The following is a 23,159-nucleotide window of genomic DNA, read 5'->3' on the forward strand; positions in this document are numbered from 1 at the left end:
AGACTTCATTTTATACACCAGTACAAACAAGTTGTTACCCCTCTGACCACAGTTAGTTACTGCCCCCTGATGTGGGTTGTTACCATCCATTACCTTGTACATGTTGATTTGGTCAAAACATCTCTATCCATTATACTGTCATCCCGACCTTATCTTTAAGAGGGGGTCAATGTGTTCTAATTATCTTTTTGGGATGTGTTTGTACCATACTTGGTATCAGGGTGTTCTGGTACCATCCTTCTGAAATGCGTTTGTGTGAGTGTCCTGCGCCTAGCCTTTCTTAGGAATGTGTGCATTTGTTCTTGCCAGGCTGTGTCTGACTCCTGCTTACAGCCTGTCTCTTGCTGATGTTGCTTTATATTAGCAAAGCTTTGACCACTACTTTAGTTTAAGCGTCAGTTCTCAAACCAGGCCTCTGATGCAAGGGCTTATGTCTCAGGCTCTTTTTCTACTACAGATGTTATTTGTTAGGCTTTTCCAAACCTAGACCACCAAGTCAAATATTTATTTACTTACCCATTCACACTATTATAGTTTGGAGTTAAAATTACACTTAAGAAAAAAGTTAATACTATTAGAATTTTTACTGCTCAGTGGAGAATTTGAGCAGGACCAGCATGCCTTTCTCATTCTCCACTCACAATAGAAGTGAACCATAATATTTGTGTATTACTCATTCTGCAGAGGGACACATTCTCATTTAAGGGCCACTGGCCAGGGTAGGACCACCTACCACACACCTGCTTCTCCAGATGTGGTCCCAGTGTTATCAAGAGTTTTCACAAAGATAAGGGGAAGCAATGGCCTTCATGTAGTGACTAAGGCTGGAATTTTCAAAGGAGGCTAGATACTTAACTCCCACAGAAATCAGTGGGATTTGTGTACCTAACCTTCTTATACTCTTTAAAAATCTCAGTCTAAGCTGTTAGTATTTCTGTGCTCTGAACAAATTCGCATTCAGCATCACTCACTGGCAAAATATGCTCAACCTTAGGACTGTGCGTTTTATCTTTCTTTTCTTTCTATATCCTCCTTTCTGTGTCTCCCCAACCTTTTTCTTCCGTCTGCATTTTCCTCCCTGCAGCAAATCTCAATTCCTAGTCCCTTCCCCATTTCATCTGCTAGGATGATCTGGCAATGAAATATTTAATGCTGATGCCTGAAGCATTAGCATTAACATCCCAATGAGAGTAATCGGGGCAGGGCTGTTCACATTTGTCAGTCCATGAGTATGTGGTTTTCCATTGTTCTGTCTCCTGATTTACACCAGCATATGACAGAGAAGAATCAAAATCTATTGCTTCAGTCTCTGCAGATTCATGAAGGTAACATTACTTTGGATTACTCAGCTTGCAAAGATACCCTTGAAATTATCATGAATCTACTTGGCCTTGTAAATGAAATATTAGGACCTAGAGATTCCAGATATGCGATGAGGGCTGAAGAAGTGCATCAAGTAGGCCAGAAGATAAATACTGAATCCATAATAGGTTGCTATTTTCTTGTCTCTGATCTGCTAGTATCAAGTGTTAATATCCTCTTTTCTGGCCTGGAATATGTGGTCTCTGAAAAATCGAATTAACATGTAAGAAATGTTATCTACACTGCCAAATTCACACGCCATAGCATTTGTACCCGTAATACTATTGTTACTAATGTAACATAGCAAAAATCATTAGACCAATGCTTCAAAAATGGGTGCCCAGAGGTATTCTTCTAAGTTGAGGGAGCTGCTATCTTCTCAGAGCATTTGAAAATTAGGCAGTTTTATTTAGGGGCCAAAGTATGAACTTGGAAGGTTAACTGTAGGCATCCATTTTGGAAAATCTAGGCCTATATTTAATAGGCTTCCGCTGTCTAACCATGGGGAAATTCCCCTAGGTTCTCGTGACTTCTGTCCAAGCCCTTCCTGCAGTCCTCCTAAAATGCTCACTTCCTGTGGACCTTATCTTTTATTCCACCTGTTTTTAAAAAGCTGGAAAAATGCATAGTTTCACAGTCTAAATCTGGTGATGATGATTTGGTTTTCTGCACTGACTAAATCTGAGTTAATGGTAAAATTAGCTTTTAATAATTCAGTTGTACAGCATTCTTGAGACTTCTAGTGATCATAAAAATTTGCTAATTTCCCTGAAGCTCTTGATATGAAGCTGCACCATGTATTGGTGTATGTATAGTGTTATGGTCAATAATATTTATGTTAAAACACAAACATACCTAACACACCAAACAGTGTATGTTAAGCATACACAAAATCCTAACTTAACACACAACCTAAAAAGTAAGGAATTGAAAAGTTCAGACAACAGTGTGAGCCTTCTACTCTGCTACACAGATGCATAACCACCATATGTCAGGGAACGTCATAGCTTTAATTCTTCCCTAAGAGGGATGCCAGCATTCCAGCACCACCACAAGCAGACAGGATATGTCTCCTTATTTCCTTTGTCAAAGATCTCAATAGAAATGCCTGAAGAGTAGCAAAAGTGGTTCCATATGCGCTGGCAACCGCCCAGTTGGCTGGAGGGAACATTGCTGGCAACATAAGTGGGGGCACATGACAAAATACAGTACTGTGCCTCCCCATAACTGTTCAGAAGGGTTCCTACTTACCTTGTCATAAAATGATTGCAGCCAACCCATACTATGTTCTCTGTTTAGCTGTTGCATGTAAGGATTCACTTATTTATCTTTTTTTAATTAACATGAGCTAGCACTAAATGCAAACTTCTAACTTTCTGCAGTCTGGCTTTTAGGCAGGGGGGTCTGAAAAACTGAGACTCAAAATGAGACCTTTAAGATGAATTTTTAATTGTTTAGAACTCAAACTAACAGATTTACTTGAAAATGCTAAACTCTGAAATTGTGCTGTAAATTTGGGGCAGACACACGTCGGAGAAGAACTCAATTCTCGCTTTTTGTTTGGGTGCAGCAAAATCGAATACTTTATTCTAACTCCAGCAATTGCAATAGGGGGAGGGAGTGCCCTAGGACACTGGGTTGCCCCAGTCCCGGACAGGTGTCTCAACAGGTAAACAATTACAGCAAGTATTTATACCTTTGTTATAGACAATAACAAGCAATAATACAGACAATGAGCAACAGCTGCATTTTGTTTATACATAGGCTATCCTGCTATCTTATTTTCCTCACGTTGGGTGCCAGTCTACATATTTAATTATCAGTGCAAGGTCGTGATAACTTCTCACACAGTTCTTTCCTACTCGCCTCACACTAACCTCGCTTCTACAAATCTCACGTCATTAGGGTTACAGCTGGCCTAACTCTTGCTAACAGACTGACATGCATTAAGATCCCCTACAAATCCTTGTCAATTCTTTCCCTACTTCCACACACATTTTCCATACAAATCTCAGAGGTTGAACTCTTGCAGTAAGTGCAAAATGGAGTCCAACCTAGGGTGAACAGAAGTCCTGATTTTATAGGGACAGTCCTGATTTTTGGGTCTTTTTCTTATATAGGCTCCTATTACCCCCTCCATCCCCGTCCTGATTTTTCACATTTGCTGTCTGGTCACTCTAGCCCAACCTCAACAATGCTGTTGCTATTACTCTTCCATATTGAGCAGTTTGCTGTACTTGCCATTTTCAGCCATCGTGAATACCTTTGTCCACATATTTTGTTTGCTTTACCTTAGCAATAAACTATTTGTGCCAAGTCTTTGAAAATATTTTTATTTCAAAACAGATTACTTCAACATAACCATTCCAGTTTTTCCTCCTGTAAAAGGCTTTAATCTTGGGTCATACAAAATTGAAGATGTAGATGCATTTAATAATAGTTTACTTTTTCTTCTCTTTTAAAGGTTGCTAAACTGGATGACTCAAAGGGAATTGCATATATTTACTTGTTTACTCCCAAGAACTTCCCAGACCCTGATCGGAGCATCAATCGACAGATCACTAATGCAGACTTGTGGAAGCATCAGAAAGATGTCTTCTTGAGTGTTGCACCCTGTGACACTAGTCCTATAAAAGGGAAAAGTGGTACTATCCTTGCTCCAGAATTAATTGGCCTAGGCCTCAAGAAAAGCCTCATGGGGTCAATCAAGCCTGCTCCAGAACCCGGCAGTGTGGTGCCTACTCTTGACATGCCACCTCCTCTACCCTTACCGAAACCTGGTGAGCACATGGATGTCTACGTTTCAGTGGCCTGCCACCCTGGTCACTTTGTCGTCCAGCCTTGGCAAGAGATCCACAACCTAGAAGTCCTCATGGAAGAAATGATTCTGTACTACAGCATGGCAGAGGAGAGACCCATTGCCATTAAGAAGAACAATCTGTATGCTGCTAAAGTGGAAAATAAGTAAGTAGATGCTTTCATAAAAGATGTGTATTATCTTCAGGAAGGCTGTTGTCTGTGGTGATTCTTGCAGGGTCCAAATGCCCACCACTAGCACTAGAGATATGCACAGAGAAATCTTAATTGGTGCTCAATGCTCTCAAAGTTAGATTAATACGAATTATGCATTTCTAGGTAATTGGCCTCATTTCAGTTGACAAGGGAAAGTGTCCACTTTTCAGATTGTCAGTAATCTGAGACCAAGGGGGGCGAACGAGGTTTAGACTCTACTTGCCTCCAGGTAACAGTTAGAACACAATGACTGAAACCCTGCTTCTCTTCCTGCTGTACCTGATGTGACACTCTCCGTTTAGCCACAGGTCAGTCTGTCAAGCACTTTTTTGCCAGCAGTAAATTTAATGCAAATTATTTGCCCCTTGGTTGCTAGTTATTGCACTGCGAGTATAAGATTTTTTCATCACAACTGTTTCCATCAAATGGCTATTTTAATTTAGCTATACCATACAAAACTCTCTGTTTAAAGTAGTAGTGTTGCACACAATTACAATCTGAGCATGTGAAAGGCAGGTAAGAGTTAGTGGAAGAACAATTCATACAGATTCTACTATTGTTCCAAAATACATGTTGGAGAGTCTTCAAAAGCCATCTTGTGCATGTGCCTAGAGCTCTCGTGATGGGTTCATTTTCATTCATCAGTTAAATCTTTCTGCCTTGTTGTTTCATCCAGGTCATTCCCCTTCCACTGGCTCCCCCTTTTCAACCTCATACTTGTTTTTCCCTTTTAGGGCCCTTGGTGACTTGCCTGTAACCTAGCTATTAGGCACTTTGAAGCTTTTTATTTAAGTCCCATTGACGTTCATTGAAACTTAACCAGTCACTTTTTGAAAAAATGTGCCTTAAATGTTTAAGTTCTTCTAAAAATTTTACCCACCATTTCCTATATGACATAAAGCAGTCAGTGCCCATCCATGCTGCTCGAACATTTTAACTGTTGTTGTACATGAGGGTTCTTCCGTGCTGCCCCAGGGAGAGGGCAGGGCAGTGACCCTGGGCACGCTGGGAGTGCTGATTGGCTAGCTGTGGGGGGGTTTTTGCTCTGCCACTCAGTGGGGGTCACCAAAAACATTTTCCACCCTGGCCAGCAAAGCAGCCTGACACTCCTGCCCATGGAACTCCTTGTAAATGTCTGCAAAGCCTCTGCTTCATCATTCAAATCACTCCTTAAAATTCACCTCTGCCGTGATACCACTATAACATTTTGATACTGGCTAGGTAATGTGTGTACTTGTTCCCTAGAACCAATCAACATTTTTCAGATTTTCCTGCCTGGGGAAAAGTTTTTTTTCTACCACATTTTTCAGTAGAAAATTGTAAAACTATTTTTCAATTTTATTTTTCAGTTTTTGGATTTGGATCTTTTCTATTCCTCTATTTTTTTCTTTTAAATTCCAAACCAAAAAAGAATGGGGTAGATGGTGTTCATTTCTTTCCTCCCCAAACACTCACTTTACCATGGTTTTTCTATTCTCTCTTTCCTCTTTTTCTTGGGAGGGATGGAGGAGGGAGACACCAGAAATTATAAAATAATTCTTATTTCATGTTTGCCATTTTGTTTGTAGCTGTTAGTCCCAGAATATTAGAGAGGCAGGGTGGGTGAGGTAATACCTTTTTACTGGATCAACTTCTGTTGGTGAAAGAGACAAGACTTTTTTTGAACTGCACAGAGCTATTTTGTGTTTGCATTCAGTTTGTGTGACTCATACTCTCAATCCACCCTTTGTTTTTTTTTTTCACTCTTTTTTAAATACCATTTAGATGGCACAGGGTGTTAATAAAAGGAATTCTGACAAATGGGTTGGTATCAGTATATGAATTGGACTATGGTAAACATGAGCTTGTCAGCATCAGAAAAGTACAGCCTCTAGTGGACATGTTCAGAAAACTACCATTTCAAGCTATAACAGCTCAGCTTGCAGGTAGGTCACAAGTATTTTGTTATTTTGTTGGATAAAATTTTCTAAACAGAAAGGCATGGGGGGGGAATATTGGCGTGTAAAGCTATGAGGGTGGTGGCATAATCTACACTTACATTTTATAGTAAGCATTTTGCAAATTTACAAAATAGTGAACAGAATAGAATTGTTTTCATTGTTTTTATTCCACCCTTCGTCTTTGTACAAGAGAGGTTTGTAATTCAATTTTATTACCACTGTTTAAAAAAAAAAAAAACAACCCTCTAATGGGAGAGAATTTGTATTAACCACATATTACAAAACTGAAAGGCACCTTAATTTAACTTTCTCAGCAGCCACATTGCGAGCAATATGAAATGTGAGGAAGATGAAATAGTAGTCCTGTAAGTGACTTCTAGAAGGGAGAGTGGGAAAAGGGAAATAAAATTTACGTTTTTAGGTCATTTGATGTAGTGAGAAGGCTGTTTATATACTGTAAAGTTTGTGCTTTAATTGTCCATTATACTCTCATAAACATCTTTTTAAAATCTGAGCAGGGAAGAAGGGCAGACTCTGGATTTGTGGAGGGCCAACAGTGGTTTTTTGTGCCCTGCCTAAATGTAGTTTCTTTAGCTGAATTTTAATTTTCTCTTTTTTTCCCCCTCTGGTTGCTGATCTCTGACATCTAGAGTATTCAGTAATATTGCTATTTTCTCAGTAACTATCCAACCCATTCTTCTCCACCAATTTAGAAGTACAGAACTTCTTCAGGGAAGCACAACTAATGCATGAGTGGAAATAAACAACATTTGCTTCCCTAAAAGTGGAATGTGTTGCTTTTTCCTTTCCACCTCTTTCTTTCCATTTCCAGCTCATTCTATAAACCTCACCACTTTCTCATTATTTGCTTCATTACAGTTGCTTCTTTCTCCTCCACTGTGTTTGAAAAGTAGTGGCCCAGACTTTCAGCTGTGCCTAGTATGTATTGGGTGCAATCAGGCACAAAGGTGCAGTTTGTGGGTGCCCAATCATAGAGCTGGTTCTCCACTGGTCTGTTCTCTCACATAGCTTAGGGTGGCCTTGAGACTGCTCTAAACCAGTCCTGCACAACATGCGGCCTGGGGGGGATGAGTAGGCAAGCTCACTCTGTGTCCCACGGGGGGTGAGTGGGCAGGCAGTGGTGGCGGGGCTAGTCAGCCGGCGAGGGGGGAGGGGGTCTGAGGAAGCGAGCTGTGAGTTGGTGGCTGACCTGTTCTACTGATCTGGTCTGGCTCTCATCCCGTCTCCAAGGGTTGCAGCTGTCTGGAGGTGCTGTCTTCCATGCCTTCCTCAATCACACCTCATTCATTCAACAGGGCAATTGATTACAAAGTTGGGGGAAGATCTTATTCTACTTCTAGCAAAAAGACATTTTTCTTTTACCTTAATTATACTACCTTAGGGGCCCTCTATAACCTATTACCAAGGTTCGATACCACTGTTTTGGTGGGACAGCTCTGGGGAAGGAGAGTTTGTTTCCACGAGGCGGACGGTGCTGGGTGGGGTATTTCAGGGGGACAGAGTGGCGCTGGGGGGGATGTTGTGTTTTGGGGAGGCTTGGCAGCGCTGGGGAGGGGTTGGTGGGGCCAGGAGGGGGGTTCAGCCCTCAGCCGTTTTCTTTGGAGTAATATGGCCCTTGCTGCTTCACGAGTTGTGCAGGCCTGCTCCAAACTTTACTCCAGCTGGCTATGCTGCCAAGGGACTGAGGTGCCCATAGGGTTATTGTTGGAATGCAGCTGCACTCTGGCCATCCCTCTGTTTTGGGGTTATATATGATCCAGTTGAACATGTCCCTGCGGTATCCAAGAATTTTTCTGGCGTTGAGGAATTTACTAGGTAGATAGTACGCCTGCTCTGTGCGGCCAAAGCAGGAGCTGACTATCTAGATCAGTATTTCCTTTCCTCTCATTCTTCAACAGTTGCTCTTTTCTGTTGTGCTCTCTCATGCAATACTGTCTCTTTGCTCTTTGTTCTGTTGTCTGTCTCTTGCATCCCAGGTTACCCTCTTGTTTCCATGCACCATAACTCTCCTCTGTTCCTGTCTTCTACTGTTTTCTACTCCAAACCTTTCATGTATCTTCTGTTAGTGGAACAAGGCATTTGCTACAAGAGTGGGAGATGGGTTCCCTTTCCTTTGTCCTCTATATTGCTCCTCCTGTCCTTCAGAGAGAGGTGATTATGGCTGTTAATATGGGTAGTGCAACCTTCTTCTTCTTACTGGCTCTTTTTGATCAATTACATAAGAACGGCTGTACTGGGTCAGACCAAAGGTCCATCTAGCCCAGTATCTGTCTACCAACAGTGCCAATGCCAGGTGCCCCAGAGGGAGTGAACCTAACAGGCAATGATCAAGTGATCTCTCTCCTGCCATCTATTTCCATCCTCTGACGAACAGAAGCTAGGGACACCGTTCCTTACCCATCCTGGCTAATAGCCATTTATGGACTTCACCACCATGAATTTATCCACTTCTCTCTTAAACACTGTTATAGTCTTAGCCTTCTCAACCTTCTCAGGTAAGGAGTTCCACAAGTTGACTGTGCGCTGCGTGAAGAACTTCCTTTTATTTGTTTTAAACCTGCTGCCTATTAATTTCATTTGGTGACCCCTACTTCTTGTATTATGGGAATAAGTAAATAACTTTTCCTTATTCACTTTCTCCACATCACTCATGATTTTATATACCTCTATCGTATCCCCCCTTAGTCTCCTCTTTTCCAAGCTGAAGAGACCTAGCCTCTTTAATCTTTCCTCATATGGGACCCTCTCCAAACTCTTAATCATTTTAGTTGCCCTTTTTTCTGAACCTTTTCTAGTGCTAAATATCTTTTTTGAGGAGACCAGATCTGTACACAGTATTCAGGATGTGGACGTACCATGGATTTATAGAAGGGCAATAATATATTCTCAGTCTTACTCTCTATCCCCTTTTTAATGATTCCTAGCATCCTGTTTGCTTTTTTGACCGCCTCTGCACACTGCATGGACATCTTCAGAGAACTATCCACGATGATGCCAAGATCTTTTTCCTCCTCGTTGTAGTTAAATTAGCCCCCATCATATTGTATGTATAGTTGGGGTTATTTTTTCCAGTGTGCATTAGTTTACATTTATCCACATTAAATTTCATTTGCCATTTTGTTGCCCAATCACTTAGTTTTGTGAGATCTTTTTGAAGTTCTTCACAGTCTGCTTTGGTCTTAACTATCTTGAGTAGTTTAATATCATCTGCAAACTTTGCCATCTCACTGTTTATCCCTTTCTCCAGATCATTTATGAATAAATTGAATAGAATTGGTCCTAGGACTGTCCCTTGGGGAACATCACTTCCCTTTTATCCCATGACAGCTTAATTTACGTAAGAGCCTTTGGTGAGGGACCTTGTCGAATGCTTTCTGGAAATCTAGGTACACCATGTCCACTGGATCCCCCTTGTCCACACGTTTGTTTGACCCCTTCAAAGAACTCTAATAGATGAGTAAGACACGATTTCCCTTTACAGAAACCATGTTGACTATTGCTCAACAGTTTGTTTTTCTATGTGTCTGACAATATTATTCTTTACTCTTGTTTCAGCTAACACTGCTCTACAGCCAAAATGCTTCTGAAATAAATGTAGTCCAACTTTACTAATTCTGGGTCACTGAGAACAATAATGATGCTTAAAATTGTTGATTGGCTCTAGTTTTCAAGATATGCTATTGATTCAGTATATATGACCCTTGATTTGGGAATGGTGGAGGATAAGTGAGTTATAAAGGGAAGGGATCTCAATTTAAACCAGAAATGACTAAAATACATCTTTGACTGGATCTGTGAATAAATCTATGACTGGATTTGGACAGTACTTGCTTTTGAGGCAAAACGATGAATGATGCAATCTGAAGCTCGTATTGCGTCATACATGATACGAATTGCATCATGTTATTCCTGGAAGTCATGGATGATGCAATCATAACGAAGCTTACATCACTCTGCTGAACAAATTGCCCTTATCAGCTCTAGAAATCATAGTGTCGTGCTCTCTTATTTGTCAGTGTTTGATTTTGCAAAGGAGCACATTTCTGTTTAGCCAAAGTGAGCAGAGATGCCTCATACTTGTGTGAACAATGCAGATAACTTCTGCTATGTTTGTGATGAAGTGACTTTTGCATCACAAACGCGCAGTATAACCACTATGGTTAAGAAAGCCTATCACCTTTATTTTGGCTGCAAAATTGGAGATCAGGACAAGAGGTGGGCCCTACACATATGCTGCAACACTTGTGCAACAAATCTTCGCCAGTGGTTGAACAGGAAAAGGAAATCTATGCCTTTTGCAGTGCCAATGATTTGGAGAGAGCCTACAGATCATACCAGCAATTGTTACTTCTGCATGGTGTCTCCAGTTGGGAAAGGTGTGTCAAAGAAGAAAAAGTGGACTGTGCATTATCCAAACATTCCATCAACTATAAGCCCAGTACCCCACGGAGGAGGACTGCCGGTTCCTGATGTACCAGAATCATTCTCACTTGAGTCAGACGAGGAAGAGGATGAAACTTCTGGTCCTGAACTATCGATGTCACAGGACCCACATTTTCTCCTATCCTCCTCCTCTGAACCACACCTCATAACACAAGGTGAACTGAATGACCTTTTCAGGGATTTGGAACTACCCAAGAGTAAGGCAGAGCTGTTGGGCTCCAGACTACAGCAGTGGAATCTCTTGGCAGGCTATCAGGGCAAATGGAGCCCATCAATGCTTTCAGACTATTGCTGGACAGTGACAAGAGATACTCCATTTAATGAATACAAGAGACAAGCCAAGAAGCACCGAGTAGACACTGAATAGGACTAAACTATGTACATAATAGTTTTTTGCCTTTTGTTTCATAATAAATTTTATGTATATAACCCGTTTGCTGATTTTTAAAGTGTTACATAAACAGGACAGGTAAAATATTATCATGTAAAGCAACAATAAACACATGAAAAGACCTAGGTTTACAATTTGATTAAAACTCTACTCTCTACACAATATATATAGACATAAAATGTAAAAACTTAAATATCTTAGAAACAGTAGCCAGTCAGTTGTTTTAATTGTCATATTTGAATTCAGTACATCAAAATACATAATAAATATCACATTTTATCTCTGAAGCAGACGACTTCTCAAAAATTGTAGACCAGTGTAATTTGTCCGGTACCTACGTTAGACTTACCTGTCTGTAATTGCTGGGATCACCTCTAGAGCCCTTTTTAAATATTGATGTTACATTAGCTAACTTCCAGTCATTGGATACCGAAGCCGATTTAAAGGACAGGTTACAAACCTTAGTTAGTAGTTCCGCAACTTCACATTTGAGTTCTTTTAGAACTCTTGGGTGAATGCCGACTGGTCTCGGTGACTTGTTAATGTTGAGTTTATCAATGAATTCCAAAACCTCCTCTAGTGACACTTCGATCTGTGACAGTTCCTCAGATTTGTCACCTACAAAAACCAGCTCAGGATTGGGAATCTCTCTAACATCCTCAGCCATGAAGACTGAAGCAAAGAATCCATTTAGTTTCTTTGCAATGCCTTTATCGTCTTTAAGCGCTCCTTTTATATTTCGATCGTCAAGGGGCCCCACTGGTTGTTTAGCAGGCTTCCTGCTTCTGATATACTTAAAAAAGTTCTGTTATTGCCTTTGGAGTTTTTGGCTAGCCGTTCTTCAAACTCTTCTTTGGCTTTTCTTATTACACTCTTGCACTTAATTTGGCAGTGTTTATGCTCCTTTCTATTTGCCTCACTAGGATTTAACTTCCACTTTTTAAAGGAAGTCTTTTTATCTCTCACTGCTTCTTTTACATGATTGTTAAGCCACGGTGGTTCTTTTTTAGTTTTTACTGTGTTTTCTTAATTTGGGGTATACATTGAAGTTGGGCCTCTATTTTATGGTGTCTTTAAAAAGCACCCATGCAGCTTGCAGGGATTTCACTTTAGTCTCTGTACCTTTTAACTTTTTTTAACTTTTGTTTAACTAACCCCCTCATTTTTGTACAGTTCCCCCTTTTGAAATTAAATACCACAGTGTTGGGCTGTTGAGATGTTCTTCCCACCACAGGGTTGTTAAATGTTGTTATATTATGGTCACTATTTGCAAGCGGTCCTGCTATAGTTATCTTTTGGACCAGCTCCTGTGCTCCACTCAGGATTAAATCTAGCGTTACCTCTCCCCTTGTGGGTTTCCATACCAGCTGCTCCATGAAGCAGTCATTTAAAGTATCAAGAAATTTTATCTCTGCATTTCGTCCTGAAGTGAAATGTTCCCAGTCAATATGGGCATAATTGAAATCCCCCCACTATTATTGGGTTCTTAATTTTGATAGCCTCTCTAATTTCCCTTAGCATTTCATCATCACTGTCCTGGTCAGGTGGTCGATAATAGTTCCCTAATGTTATATTTTTATTAGAGCATGACATTTCTATCCATAGCGAATCCACATGCTCCATAGAATCTCTTAAGATTTTTACTTCATTTGAATCTACATTTTCTTTCATGTATAGTGCCACTCCCCCCCCCCCCTTGCACTACCTGTTCTGTCCTTCTGATATATTTTGTACCCCGGAATGATTGTGTCCCATTGATTGCTCTCAGTCCACCAGGTTTCTGTGATGCCTATTATATCAATATCCTCTGTTATCACAAGGCGCTCTAGTTCACCCATCTTATTATTTAGACTTCTAGCATTTGTGCACAAGCACTTTAAAAACTTGTCCCTGTTTATTTGTCTGCCCTTTTCTGATGTCAGATTCTTTTTTATGTGACTGTTTATCATCTGATCTGGCCCTTACATTATCCTCTTCTGTCCTCTGTTCCTGACTATAACCTGGAGATTCTCTATCATCAGACTCTCCCCAAAGAGAAGTCCTGTGTCTGATCTACATGCTCCTCTGCAGCAGTCGGTTTTCCCCCATCGCCTAGTTTAAGAACTGCTCTACAACCTTTTTAATGTTTAGTGCCAGCAGTCTGGTTCCACTTTGGTTTAGGTGGAGTCCATCTCTCCTGTACAGGTTCCTCCCATCCCAAAAGTTTCCCCAGTTCCCAATGAACGTAAACCTCTCCTCTCTACACCATCGTCTCATCCATGCATTGAGACTCTGAAGCTCTGCCTGCTTACCTGACCTTGCTGAGCTGGCTTTCCTTACGACCAGAGATTGCACTGGCAGCTCAGCACAGGAGCCAACTCAGCTGCAGGGAGACAACTGTTGGCCTGGAGGGAGCTCACAGTAGCCTTGTTGTTTGCTGGGCATCTGCCTAGATTGGAGTGAAGGACCACATCCATGCAGTGGTTTGGGGTCCCCTCAAAAAATGGGCAGACCTTGATCTTTGCAGCCCGTGGCAGGTCCAGGTTGTGGCATAGTCTATGAATTACTTGAGACTTACAAGTCAGTCATGACAAACTTCTACTAATAGTAGATCATTTAAATTTTGAAGTCACTGTTAAGATACAAGCTTTCAAAATGCAAGCTGAGATGAGCTTAGGTAGTTGGAGGTCTCCAAACTTATTGAGTATGAGGAATGTCGTATTAGGCTTCATGGGCCACAAAGTGTAGCTCTGGTGACCTGCAGAGATTTCATAAAAAACAAGCTAATAGTGAGGTAATGTGCTGAACTCATCAACGGCTGTGAAAGGGGTTGGGACAGTCAGCAGGTAACCAGTCTGCACTAACACTTTTTTAGGGTGGCTTCTTCGAAAGCTAGGTTCATTGTGCTGAATACTACTGCTCATCTCCTCTGCACTATGGAGCCACGTTGGGGTTCTGACAAGTGGCAGACATCTTATTAGATGATGTGGTTTTAGAGGTGGAAATAAACTTGCATTCAGAATGTTTACAATTTTGCAAATACTAAAATACAAGGCTGCTGTAGGACATAGCATGAGCTGGAGGATCAATGGTATAAGGGGCCCCACCAAGCCCGGCCACCTCCCTTCAATTGCTTTTTGCTGCCCGTGATGGCTGCTGGAATTTACCTCATTGCTCAGGCAATCTCACCTAGTGGTTTTCTTCTCCTTTTTTGTGCATATAGTTCTTGTAGTTTTTGTTAGTGTGATAGTACACTAGTAGTTTAATGTGTTTTGGATGCCTCCACACTTAGTTGGCAAGGCTTGTCCACTCCCCAGTGCTGGGGCATGCCTTGGTCACCAGGCTTCAAGCCCTGTGCTTCCTGCGGCAGATCAATGCCATTGAGCGGCCTGCACTTGAGCTGTGTTAAGTGCTTTGGGGAAGCTCACAGGAAGGACCGTTGCCAGATCTGTAGGGTCTTCAAACTCTGCACCTCAGAAGACACGGCAGTGAGATTGAGGGTCCTTCTCATGAAGGCAGCCCTGAGACCAGCACTGGAGCCATGCTTGGACTCTGCACCAAGCACTTCAGCTTCAGGGCGGATTTCTGCCAGTCAAGAATCCCAGCACAGGTTCTCTTGGTGCTTACAGTGCTGCCTCTGAGGCACTGGTGAGGAGAAGAGTCATTTCCTGGTGCCAAAAGAAAACAGGGAAGAGGATCGGGATAGAGTGGCCCGATGCGGGTCTCGCACTCTCTCCTCAGCACCACAGCAGCTACCTCTGTCAGCCCTGGCACCCATGCCAGCTCTGCATACTCTGGCATGGGAAGTACCATCTCCAGCAGGCAGTGTACCCAGCAGTTCATGATACTGTCCATCCTGGAGGCATTTGCAGCTGCTAGAGACTTGCTCACATTACCTGTGCCAGCGTCCACAGAGATCCAGAACTCAGCACTGCCAGTTCCAATGAGCAACAGAGAGCCCTCCCCCAGACTTCACGTGGCACCATGAGCACTCTGGGGAAAACCACCTCTGATCGCCTCGGACTTCTCCGCGGCACCTGTCACTGGGACTCATGGATTCAGCCCTGGCTCCCAGCTTTAGTCCTGCAGGGGCAAGCAGGCTCTGCCACAGATCCCAGCGTCAGCCCATGGCAGCATGCTCCTTCTCCTCTGCCCTGCAGCACAGGGGCTTGCGGCTTCAGACCCACAGCAACACCGGGGCTCAGGGATATAGTATAGGGCTCAGGGTTGCAGCCCTGCAGCTCCTGGCTACTACCCCGCCAGGGCTCGGGGCTTTAGCTCTCTGGCTGTTGCCCAGAAGGGACATTCGGGCACCATGCTTCAGCTGAGGGACCCAGCAGACCCCCTGAAAGGGCTCACAACCCCCTGGTTGAGAATCACTGGCCTATGGGACTGTGGGGACCAACACTTATGCAGTGATCTTTCTTGAACCTGTCTGGAGGCATTCGTACTCTGTGGCCTCAGAAAGAAGGGTGTCTCTGGTACTGCACTAAGAGACACCAGACCCAGACTCTAGTGCCAAACCTCAGAGCAGATTCGCAGGTCTCATTCGACACAGAGGAAGGAGCAGAGCCTCCTCCTCTTCCCCAGATGAGGCGCTGGTGTCTGTCGGTGCATCACCACCCCAAGGTGACCACTACGCTCACCAGGACTTATTAAAGCAGATGGCCTTGAACTTGGTATTCAAGCCAAGGTGCTCAAAGAGGTGATGCACAGCCTGTTAGACATCTTGTCAGGGGCGGGTAACTCGAATGGCTCTGCCCCTTAACAAGGCAATCATGGATCCAGTTAAGGTGCTTTGGCAGACCCCTGCTTCTCTCCGACTACAGCTAAACACAGAGTGAAAATACTTGTGCCAGCTAAAGGATATGAATTTCTGTTTTCTCACTCTCCTCCAGGATCCCTAGTGGTGGCAGCAACCATCAGGGTCTAGCGCCCAAGGCAAACGACCCCAAAAAGCTGGACTTGTTTGGCAGGAGAGTCTATTCAGTGGGTGGGCTATAGCTTTGTATAGCAAACCAGCAAGCTTTGCTAGTTCGCTGTGATTTTAATATGTGGAAGGTGATGCACAAATTTAAGGACCTGCTTCCCCAAGATGCCAATAGGAGTTCTCTTCACTTCTTGAAGAAGGGAAGACAGTAGGCTGAGTCTTCCTGCAGGCAACCTTAGACTCTGGCAATTCTGCGGCCAGATCAATGGCCACTGCTGTTACCATGTGCAGGAGCTCGTGGGTATACTCCTTGGGGTTGCCACAAGAGATGCAGCAAACCCTCCAGGATCTACCATTCGAAAGGTCCTTGTTCGTTTCAGAGCAGATGCCAAATTGCACAGACTTAAGGACTCTTGAGGCAACCCTGAAATTTCTGGGTCTGTATAAACCATCATCATCCAGAAGATCCTACAGGCCTCAGCAGACTGGATGCTATTTTGCACGGCCTCGCAGACAGGACCAGTGGAGGATGAAAAACAAGGGGGTTGGGATTAGAGCCCCCTCCGCCAACCTCCTCCTCCTCAGAACCCTGTGCATTCTGCCCCTAGACATACAGGCACCTTGAAGCACTTGTTTTGACAAGACACTCAAGGATGACATTTCAGTCCCCTCAATTCTGGATCCAGTTACCCTTTGTTTTCCAGCCAACTGTCCCTCTTCCTCAGTGCCTGGAAACATATTACCTCAGACTGTTGGGTTCTAAACACAATAGAATTACGTTTCACGTACCAATTATGTCCACTGCACTGTTCCACCCATCCTCCCTTGTCTCTCTTCTGGGACCCTTCTCATGAGCAGCTATTGGAACAAGATGTCCAATCTCTCCTTTGTGTGGGAGCCGTGGAAGAGGTTCTGCACCATCTATGAGGAAAGGGGTTTTATTCCCGTTACTTCTTAATCCCAGAAGCTTAAAGATGGAGTGGGGGCTCAGAGCAATCCTATACATGTGGCAGCTCAAATGCTGTCTCAAGAGATTAAAGTTATGCATGGTTTCCCGGGCTTTTATCATTCCTTCACTGGGTCTAGAGCTTTGGCATACTACCCTTGACCTAAAAGATACGTACTTCCACATATTGATTTTTTTCCAAAGCCACAGAAGGTTCCTAGGACTTGTGAACAAGATTCATTAACAATATGTGGTTCTATCATTCAGGCTGTTGGATGCCTCATGGGTCTTCACCAAATGTATGACAGTAGTAGTGGCTTTCCTAAGGAGAAAGTGAGTTCTTCGCTGAGCGATTGCTCATGTGTATTCCACTATAGGTGTGCGTGCTCACCATGTGCACCGTTGCCGGAAGTTTTTCCCTTAGCAGTATCCGCAGTGGGGGAGCCCTGCTGTGACCCCTGGAGTGGCGCCGACATATCGCGCTTTAAAGGGGGCTACATGCTCCCCCCCACCCACCCTCAGTTCCTTCTTGCTGCCAGTTAAGGTAGTCGGAACTTGCTCCAGGCTTGGCTGCAACATTATAACTTTAGTGATATCCAGTTTCCCTGAAAAGTTCTTTGCTGAACTTTCTCTCGCGAATGCCTGGCTCGTAGCATGCCCCGTGGCCCAGGCTTCAAGTCATGCGACTCGTGTCGCAACTCCATGCCCAGAAGCGATCCACACAGTCAGTGTCTTCGCTATTTGGGCGAGGCTCACATTAGTGTGATGTGTAAAATTTGCCGCTCCTTCAAGCTGTGAACAAAGAAGAAGCACGTTATCCGACTCCAAGCTCTCCTCATGGAATTGGCATTGGCCCTGGCACCAGCGCGTCGAGCCGTGCCCAGCACCTACATCTCAGATCTCTCCAGGCCTGGCTGACCACGGCATATTCACCCTTACAACATCATCTGGACATGTACTTACCATTCCACCTGAAGTTCTTGACTCACTGACTTGCTGGTTGAACTTGTGTAGGAGTACCTTTTTTGAGACCCCAACCATCCATATATCTGGTCTCGGACACCTTGGTGCTGGATTGGGGAGCCCCCCTAGGGCATCTCAGGATTCAGGGTCTGTGGTCTCAAGAAGAGCAATCTCTCCACATCAATAACAGAGCACTCCAGGCAGTTCCCTTGGTCTATCAGGTATTCTTAACCCACATTGCAGACAAGGCAGTTTCAGTTCTCATGGAAAATACAACCACAATTTACTACATCAACAGGCAGAACAGATGCATTATAGACTCATAGACTTACGGTCAGAAGGGACCATTATGATCATCTAGTCTGACCACCTGCACAATGCAGGCCACAGAATCTCACCCACCTACTCCTGTGTCAAACCCCTAACCTATGTCTGAGCTATTAAAGTCCTCAAATCGTGATTTAAAGAGTTCAAGGTGCAGAGAATCTTCCAGCAAGTGACTGTGCCCCACGCTGCAGAGGAAGACAAAAAACCCCCAGGGCCTCTGCTAATCTGCCCTGGAGGAAAATTCCTTCCCGACCCCAGATATGGCGATCAGCTAAACCCTGAGCATGTGGGCAAGACTCACCAGCCAGCACCCAGGAAAGAATTCTCTGTAGTAACTCAGATCCCACCCCATCTAACATCCCATCACAGGCCATTGGGCATCTTTACTGCTAACAGCCAAAGATCAATTAATTGCCAAAAGACTATCCCACCCCCTCCATAAACTTATCAAGCTTAATCTTGAAGTCAGATACATCTCTTGCCCCCACTACTTCCCTTGGAAGGCTGTTCCAGAACTTCACTCCTCTGATGGTTAGAAACCTTCATCTAATTTCAAGTCTAAACTTCCTGATGATTAGTTTATATCCATTTGCTCTTGTGTCCACATTGGTAGTGAGATTAAATAATTCCTTTCTCTCCCTGGTGTTTATCCCTCTGATATATTTAGAGAGCAATCATTTCACGCACCCCTCTCCCCCCCCATACCAGGAGGCAATCTGACAGTGAGAGTTCTGCATTACACACTTAATCTATCTAAAAGCAGCAAAGAGTCCTGTGGCACCTTATAGACTAACAGCATGAGCTTTCGTGCATGCATCCGACAAAGTGGGTATTCACCCACTAAAGCTCATGCTCCAAAACGTCTGTTAGTCTATAAGGTGCCACAGGACTCTTTGTTGCTTTTACAAATCCAGACTAACACAGTTACCCCTCTGATACTCAATCTACCTAAAAGCATCTTACCTGCTGGGTACACAGAACCAATTTGTGGATCGCCTCAGCAGGTCCTCTTCCATTCACCACGAGTAGTCCCTTCAACTGGACATTGCAAAAGACATCTTCCAGAGGTGCGGGACTCCCCTTACAGACCTGTTCTCTACCCATAGCAATGGGAAATGCCATCACTTTTTCTCCTTTCAGGGCCACAGCCCAGTGTCCCTTACAGATGCCTTCCTGTTGGCATGAATAATTCACCTGTATTATGCCTTCCCCCCTCCACACTCCCCCCCATTCCACTAATTCACAAGTTTCTGTCAAAGATCAAGCAGGACTGAGCACATGTCATCCTTGTAGCCCCGACATGACCCAGACAGCACTGGTTCACCACCCTCTATGCCTTTCAGTAGAGCCTCCAATCTGGCTCCCATTGTATCCACTGGCAACATGCTGACTGTTGCACTTCTCCTGGAAAGTGGTCTTTTTAGTGGCCATCACTTAGCCCAGGAGGGTTTCGGAGATCCCAGCCCTCACATTGAAACCTCCGTATACAATCTTCTTCAAAGATAAGGTACAGCTGTGCCCACAACCCAAGTTCCTCCCAAATGTAATCTCACAATTCCACTGCTGTCAAGCAATTTTTCTACCAGTATTCTATGCTAAGCCACATGCATATAGAGAAGAACAGTGCCTACATTCCTTGGATGTCAGACGGGCCCTGGCATTTTATATTCAGAGGTCCAAACTATTCTGCAGATCGACTCAGCTGTTCATAACGATAGCTGAGAGGATGAAGAGGCACCCCGTCTCCATCCAGAGGATTTCATCTTGCATTACCTCATGTATCCGGGCATGTTACGAACTCACGGGAGTCTCTCTTCCACCTAACCTGACTGCTCACTCCACAAGATCTCAGCCCTTTTCGGCTGCTTTCCTAGCTCAAGTCCGTTTCGGGATATCTGCAGCGCAGCAACCTGATTCTTGATGCACGCATTCTCAGTGCACTATACCATTACCCAAAAGGCCAGAGACGACGCCAACTTCAGCCACTCAGTGTTGCAGTCAGCTTGTATTTGAACTGTGTGCCCACTTCCTGTGCAGCTGCTTGAGTCACCTACGTTGGAGTGGACATGTCCAAGCACTCGAAGAACCAAAAACACTTACTAAACTTTCTGTAACGGTTGTTCTTCGAGATGTGTTGCACATGTCCCTTCTGAGTCCTGCCTGCCACCCCCTCTGTTGGAGTTGTCGATAAGAAGAACTGAAGGGGTAAGGGCTGGGTGTGACCTTTATACTGGCACTATGAGCATCCAGCATCGCAGGCACTGGAGTAAACCTGACAGGTCCCACTAAGGGGGCAAAAAAAAATTCCAGCAACTGTGCTCGGGGCATGCACACACCTACCTTGGAATGGACGTGTGCAAGACATATCGAAGATCAACAGTTACAGAAAGGTTAGTAACTGTTTTCTTTCACAATGCGACACAATTGATAATCCTTACTTGGGAGGCTGCAACAGCCACTGAAACAAAGAGTAAGGATTTAAATGTTTTTACAGAGCTCTGTTAGCTTCACTTTCTTTAATAGCACTACTTGGAGTGTCTTCTACTTCCTCCCATGTAGAATTACTAAGAATCTTGGGTTTAGGAGTGTGTGTGTGTCACTTTAATCAGTCTTTTCTTTAAATGACCTTATTTGCTTTATATTTTTCCTAGGAGTGAAATGTGAGCAGTGGTCAGAAGAGGCATCAATAGTGTTTCGAAACCATGTAGAGAAGAAATCTCTGGTGGCACTGATACAAGCAGTTAAAGAAAGCACAAGCTCTTGGGATCGAAAAATAGTGACCTACTTAGTGGACACTGCACTACCCGATACTGATATATGGATTCATGACTTCATGTCTCAATATTTTGTGGCGCTTTCAAAGATTAATTAATCACTGCTTCTGAAACTATAGCAACTAATTCAGATTCTTTAGCAATAAAAAATGTAGCAGGCTTTTAAAGAGATTGAACTGATCCTACATAGCCTTGAATATATGAATGCGATAGATTTGAAAAATCTGATGCCTATGTTCTGTGAAAAGATATTTAACAGAAGTTTTTCTTTGAATTGACTTTCAGAAAACTTGCACTTCGTTTACTAGTGTAGTGTTAGAATGTTGGGGTGAAAATACAGATTAAGTAAAATGTTGTTTATCAATAAAAATTATTGGTGACTTGTTTTATTTTCTTGCTGAACTCTTTTTTTTTTCATTCTTAAAGTTAATGGAGTTTGAGGCTGGTGAGAATTTGAGTTTATTTACAAGCTGTTAATTTCGCTTTACAGTTATTCCCCCTCCCTAATGAACACAAACATCACATCTGAACTGATTCCTCACTTGTTGATAGTTTCAGAAATATCATGTCCCTGAATGCAGAATGTAAGGATTATGCTTCTGGCACCTCTATGCAAAAACAAGTACAACAGCCTACATATGTCCTGACAGCTGAAAATACTGGCCATTTTGAATGCTGCAAACACCTTGCTTTTGCATTTGAGTGAAGAAAATGCTTTTCAACAATCTCTCATTCTTTTTCCTCTCACTTAAAAACAAAACCCAAAAACCCAGCATTCTTGCAGTCTGCTCAGATGGTCTGTCTGTTCTTTACGGTTAGGACCCCTCTCCCTAGCTTGCTTTTTTCACTCTGTTCTTGCCTTCATTGGATTTAGGACACTCAGATTCTCTCAAGAATGATTTCCATTAAGTGCACCTTAGTCTTGAGTTGGATCTGTGGTTTTGGTGTGTTCCCAGCTGAGTCTCCCAGTTGACATGTGTACCACTGACTAGCTTGGGCTGATCCTTCTGACATTTGCTGTGGGGAAGAATTTACCATCCCTCTTAGGGGACAGTAAATACAGCTTGGGTTCAGATCCCTGTAAATGGGTATGTCCTTTCTTGACCCTAGAGAGTATTTAAGAGAAATTTCCTCATGCCTCAGTCCTTCACCTCCTGCTACAGGTACGTCAGACACCTCACTCCCCCTATGCATGCAAGGGATGGTGTAGCATAAGCCCATCCAGCTCTAGAGAGCTGAAAGGATTCAGAGATACGTACTTCATCTGCTTGTGGTGTCTGATATGCTGAAGGGAAATGAGCCACATCACTAAGTAATTAAATAGCTTATGGTCTAATGCAGGGGTCGGCAACCTTTCAGCAGTGGTGTGCTGAATCTTCATGTATACACTCTAATTTAAGGCTTTGCGTGCCTGTAATGCATTTGAATGGTTTTTAGAAGGTCTCTCTCTAAGTCTATAATATATAACCAAACTACTGTTATATGTAAAGTAAACAAGGTTTTCAAAATGTTTCAGTAGCTTTATTTAAAATTAAATAAAATGCAGATGTGATTAGTTTAGTGTGATTCTTGCCCTTGCTTTTCCTTGCTGAGTTTTCCAATGTCTGGTGGCACCTATTTAGATACTTTACACTGCACGCAGGCTTCTGAGTTATAAGTTGTTAACTGGCTGGCAGGAGGTCAGCAGCTGGAACCCCTGATCCGCAGTTGAGGTGAGTGGGGCTGGCTGCTGGTAGGGCTGAGCAGGGCCGGAAGCCTGGACCCTGTCCGGCAGGGGGCCTGCGCTGGAACTCCAATGGGAAGCAAGGTGAATGGGGCTGTGGGGACCCCGGCTAGCAAGGGGCCAGCAGCCAGAACCCCAGAGCGGTGGCCGGCTGACCACTGCCACTCTGGGGTTTCCACTGCTGCTGCTGTGGTCTCACCCCACTGCCAGCCTGGAGTTTCTTCCCCCGGGCCAGCAGCGGATACTGAGTGGGGCTGCGGTGGGGGGGACCCCGGCTGGCAAGGGGCCAGCAGCGGGAACCCCAAAGCGGCAGTGGGCTGAGCATCTCAGCTCGCCCCCGCTCTGGGC

The 23,159-nt window shown here is 43.7% G+C and overlaps 1 protein-coding gene across 4 annotated transcripts in view; it reads left to right on the forward strand.

The window, feature by feature from the left end:
* Window positions 1-21,477, forward strand: part of TDRD7 (tudor domain containing 7) — a 79,937-nt gene extending 58,460 nt beyond the window's left edge. For 3 of the 4 annotated variants that reach the window (XM_030566870.1, XM_030566867.1, XM_030566868.1), the window contains 3 exons: window positions 3,827-4,326; window positions 6,139-6,299; window positions 20,966-21,477. In XM_030566870.1, coding sequence (XP_030422730.1) covers window positions 3,827-4,326; window positions 6,139-6,299; window positions 20,966-21,186 — 882 coding nt within the window. In that variant the 3' untranslated portion in view covers window positions 21,187-21,477. The remainder of the gene's footprint in view (window positions 1-3,826; window positions 4,327-6,138; window positions 6,300-20,965) is intronic. The other variant, XM_030566869.1, reaches the window with a different exon arrangement.
* The last annotated feature ends 1,682 nt before the right edge of the window (window positions 21,478-23,159 follow it).

This window comes from Gopherus evgoodei, chromosome 6 (assembly GCF_007399415.2).
Source record: "Gopherus evgoodei ecotype Sinaloan lineage chromosome 6, rGopEvg1_v1.p, whole genome shotgun sequence".
Lineage (NCBI taxonomy): Eukaryota > Metazoa > Chordata > Testudines > Testudinidae > Gopherus > Gopherus evgoodei.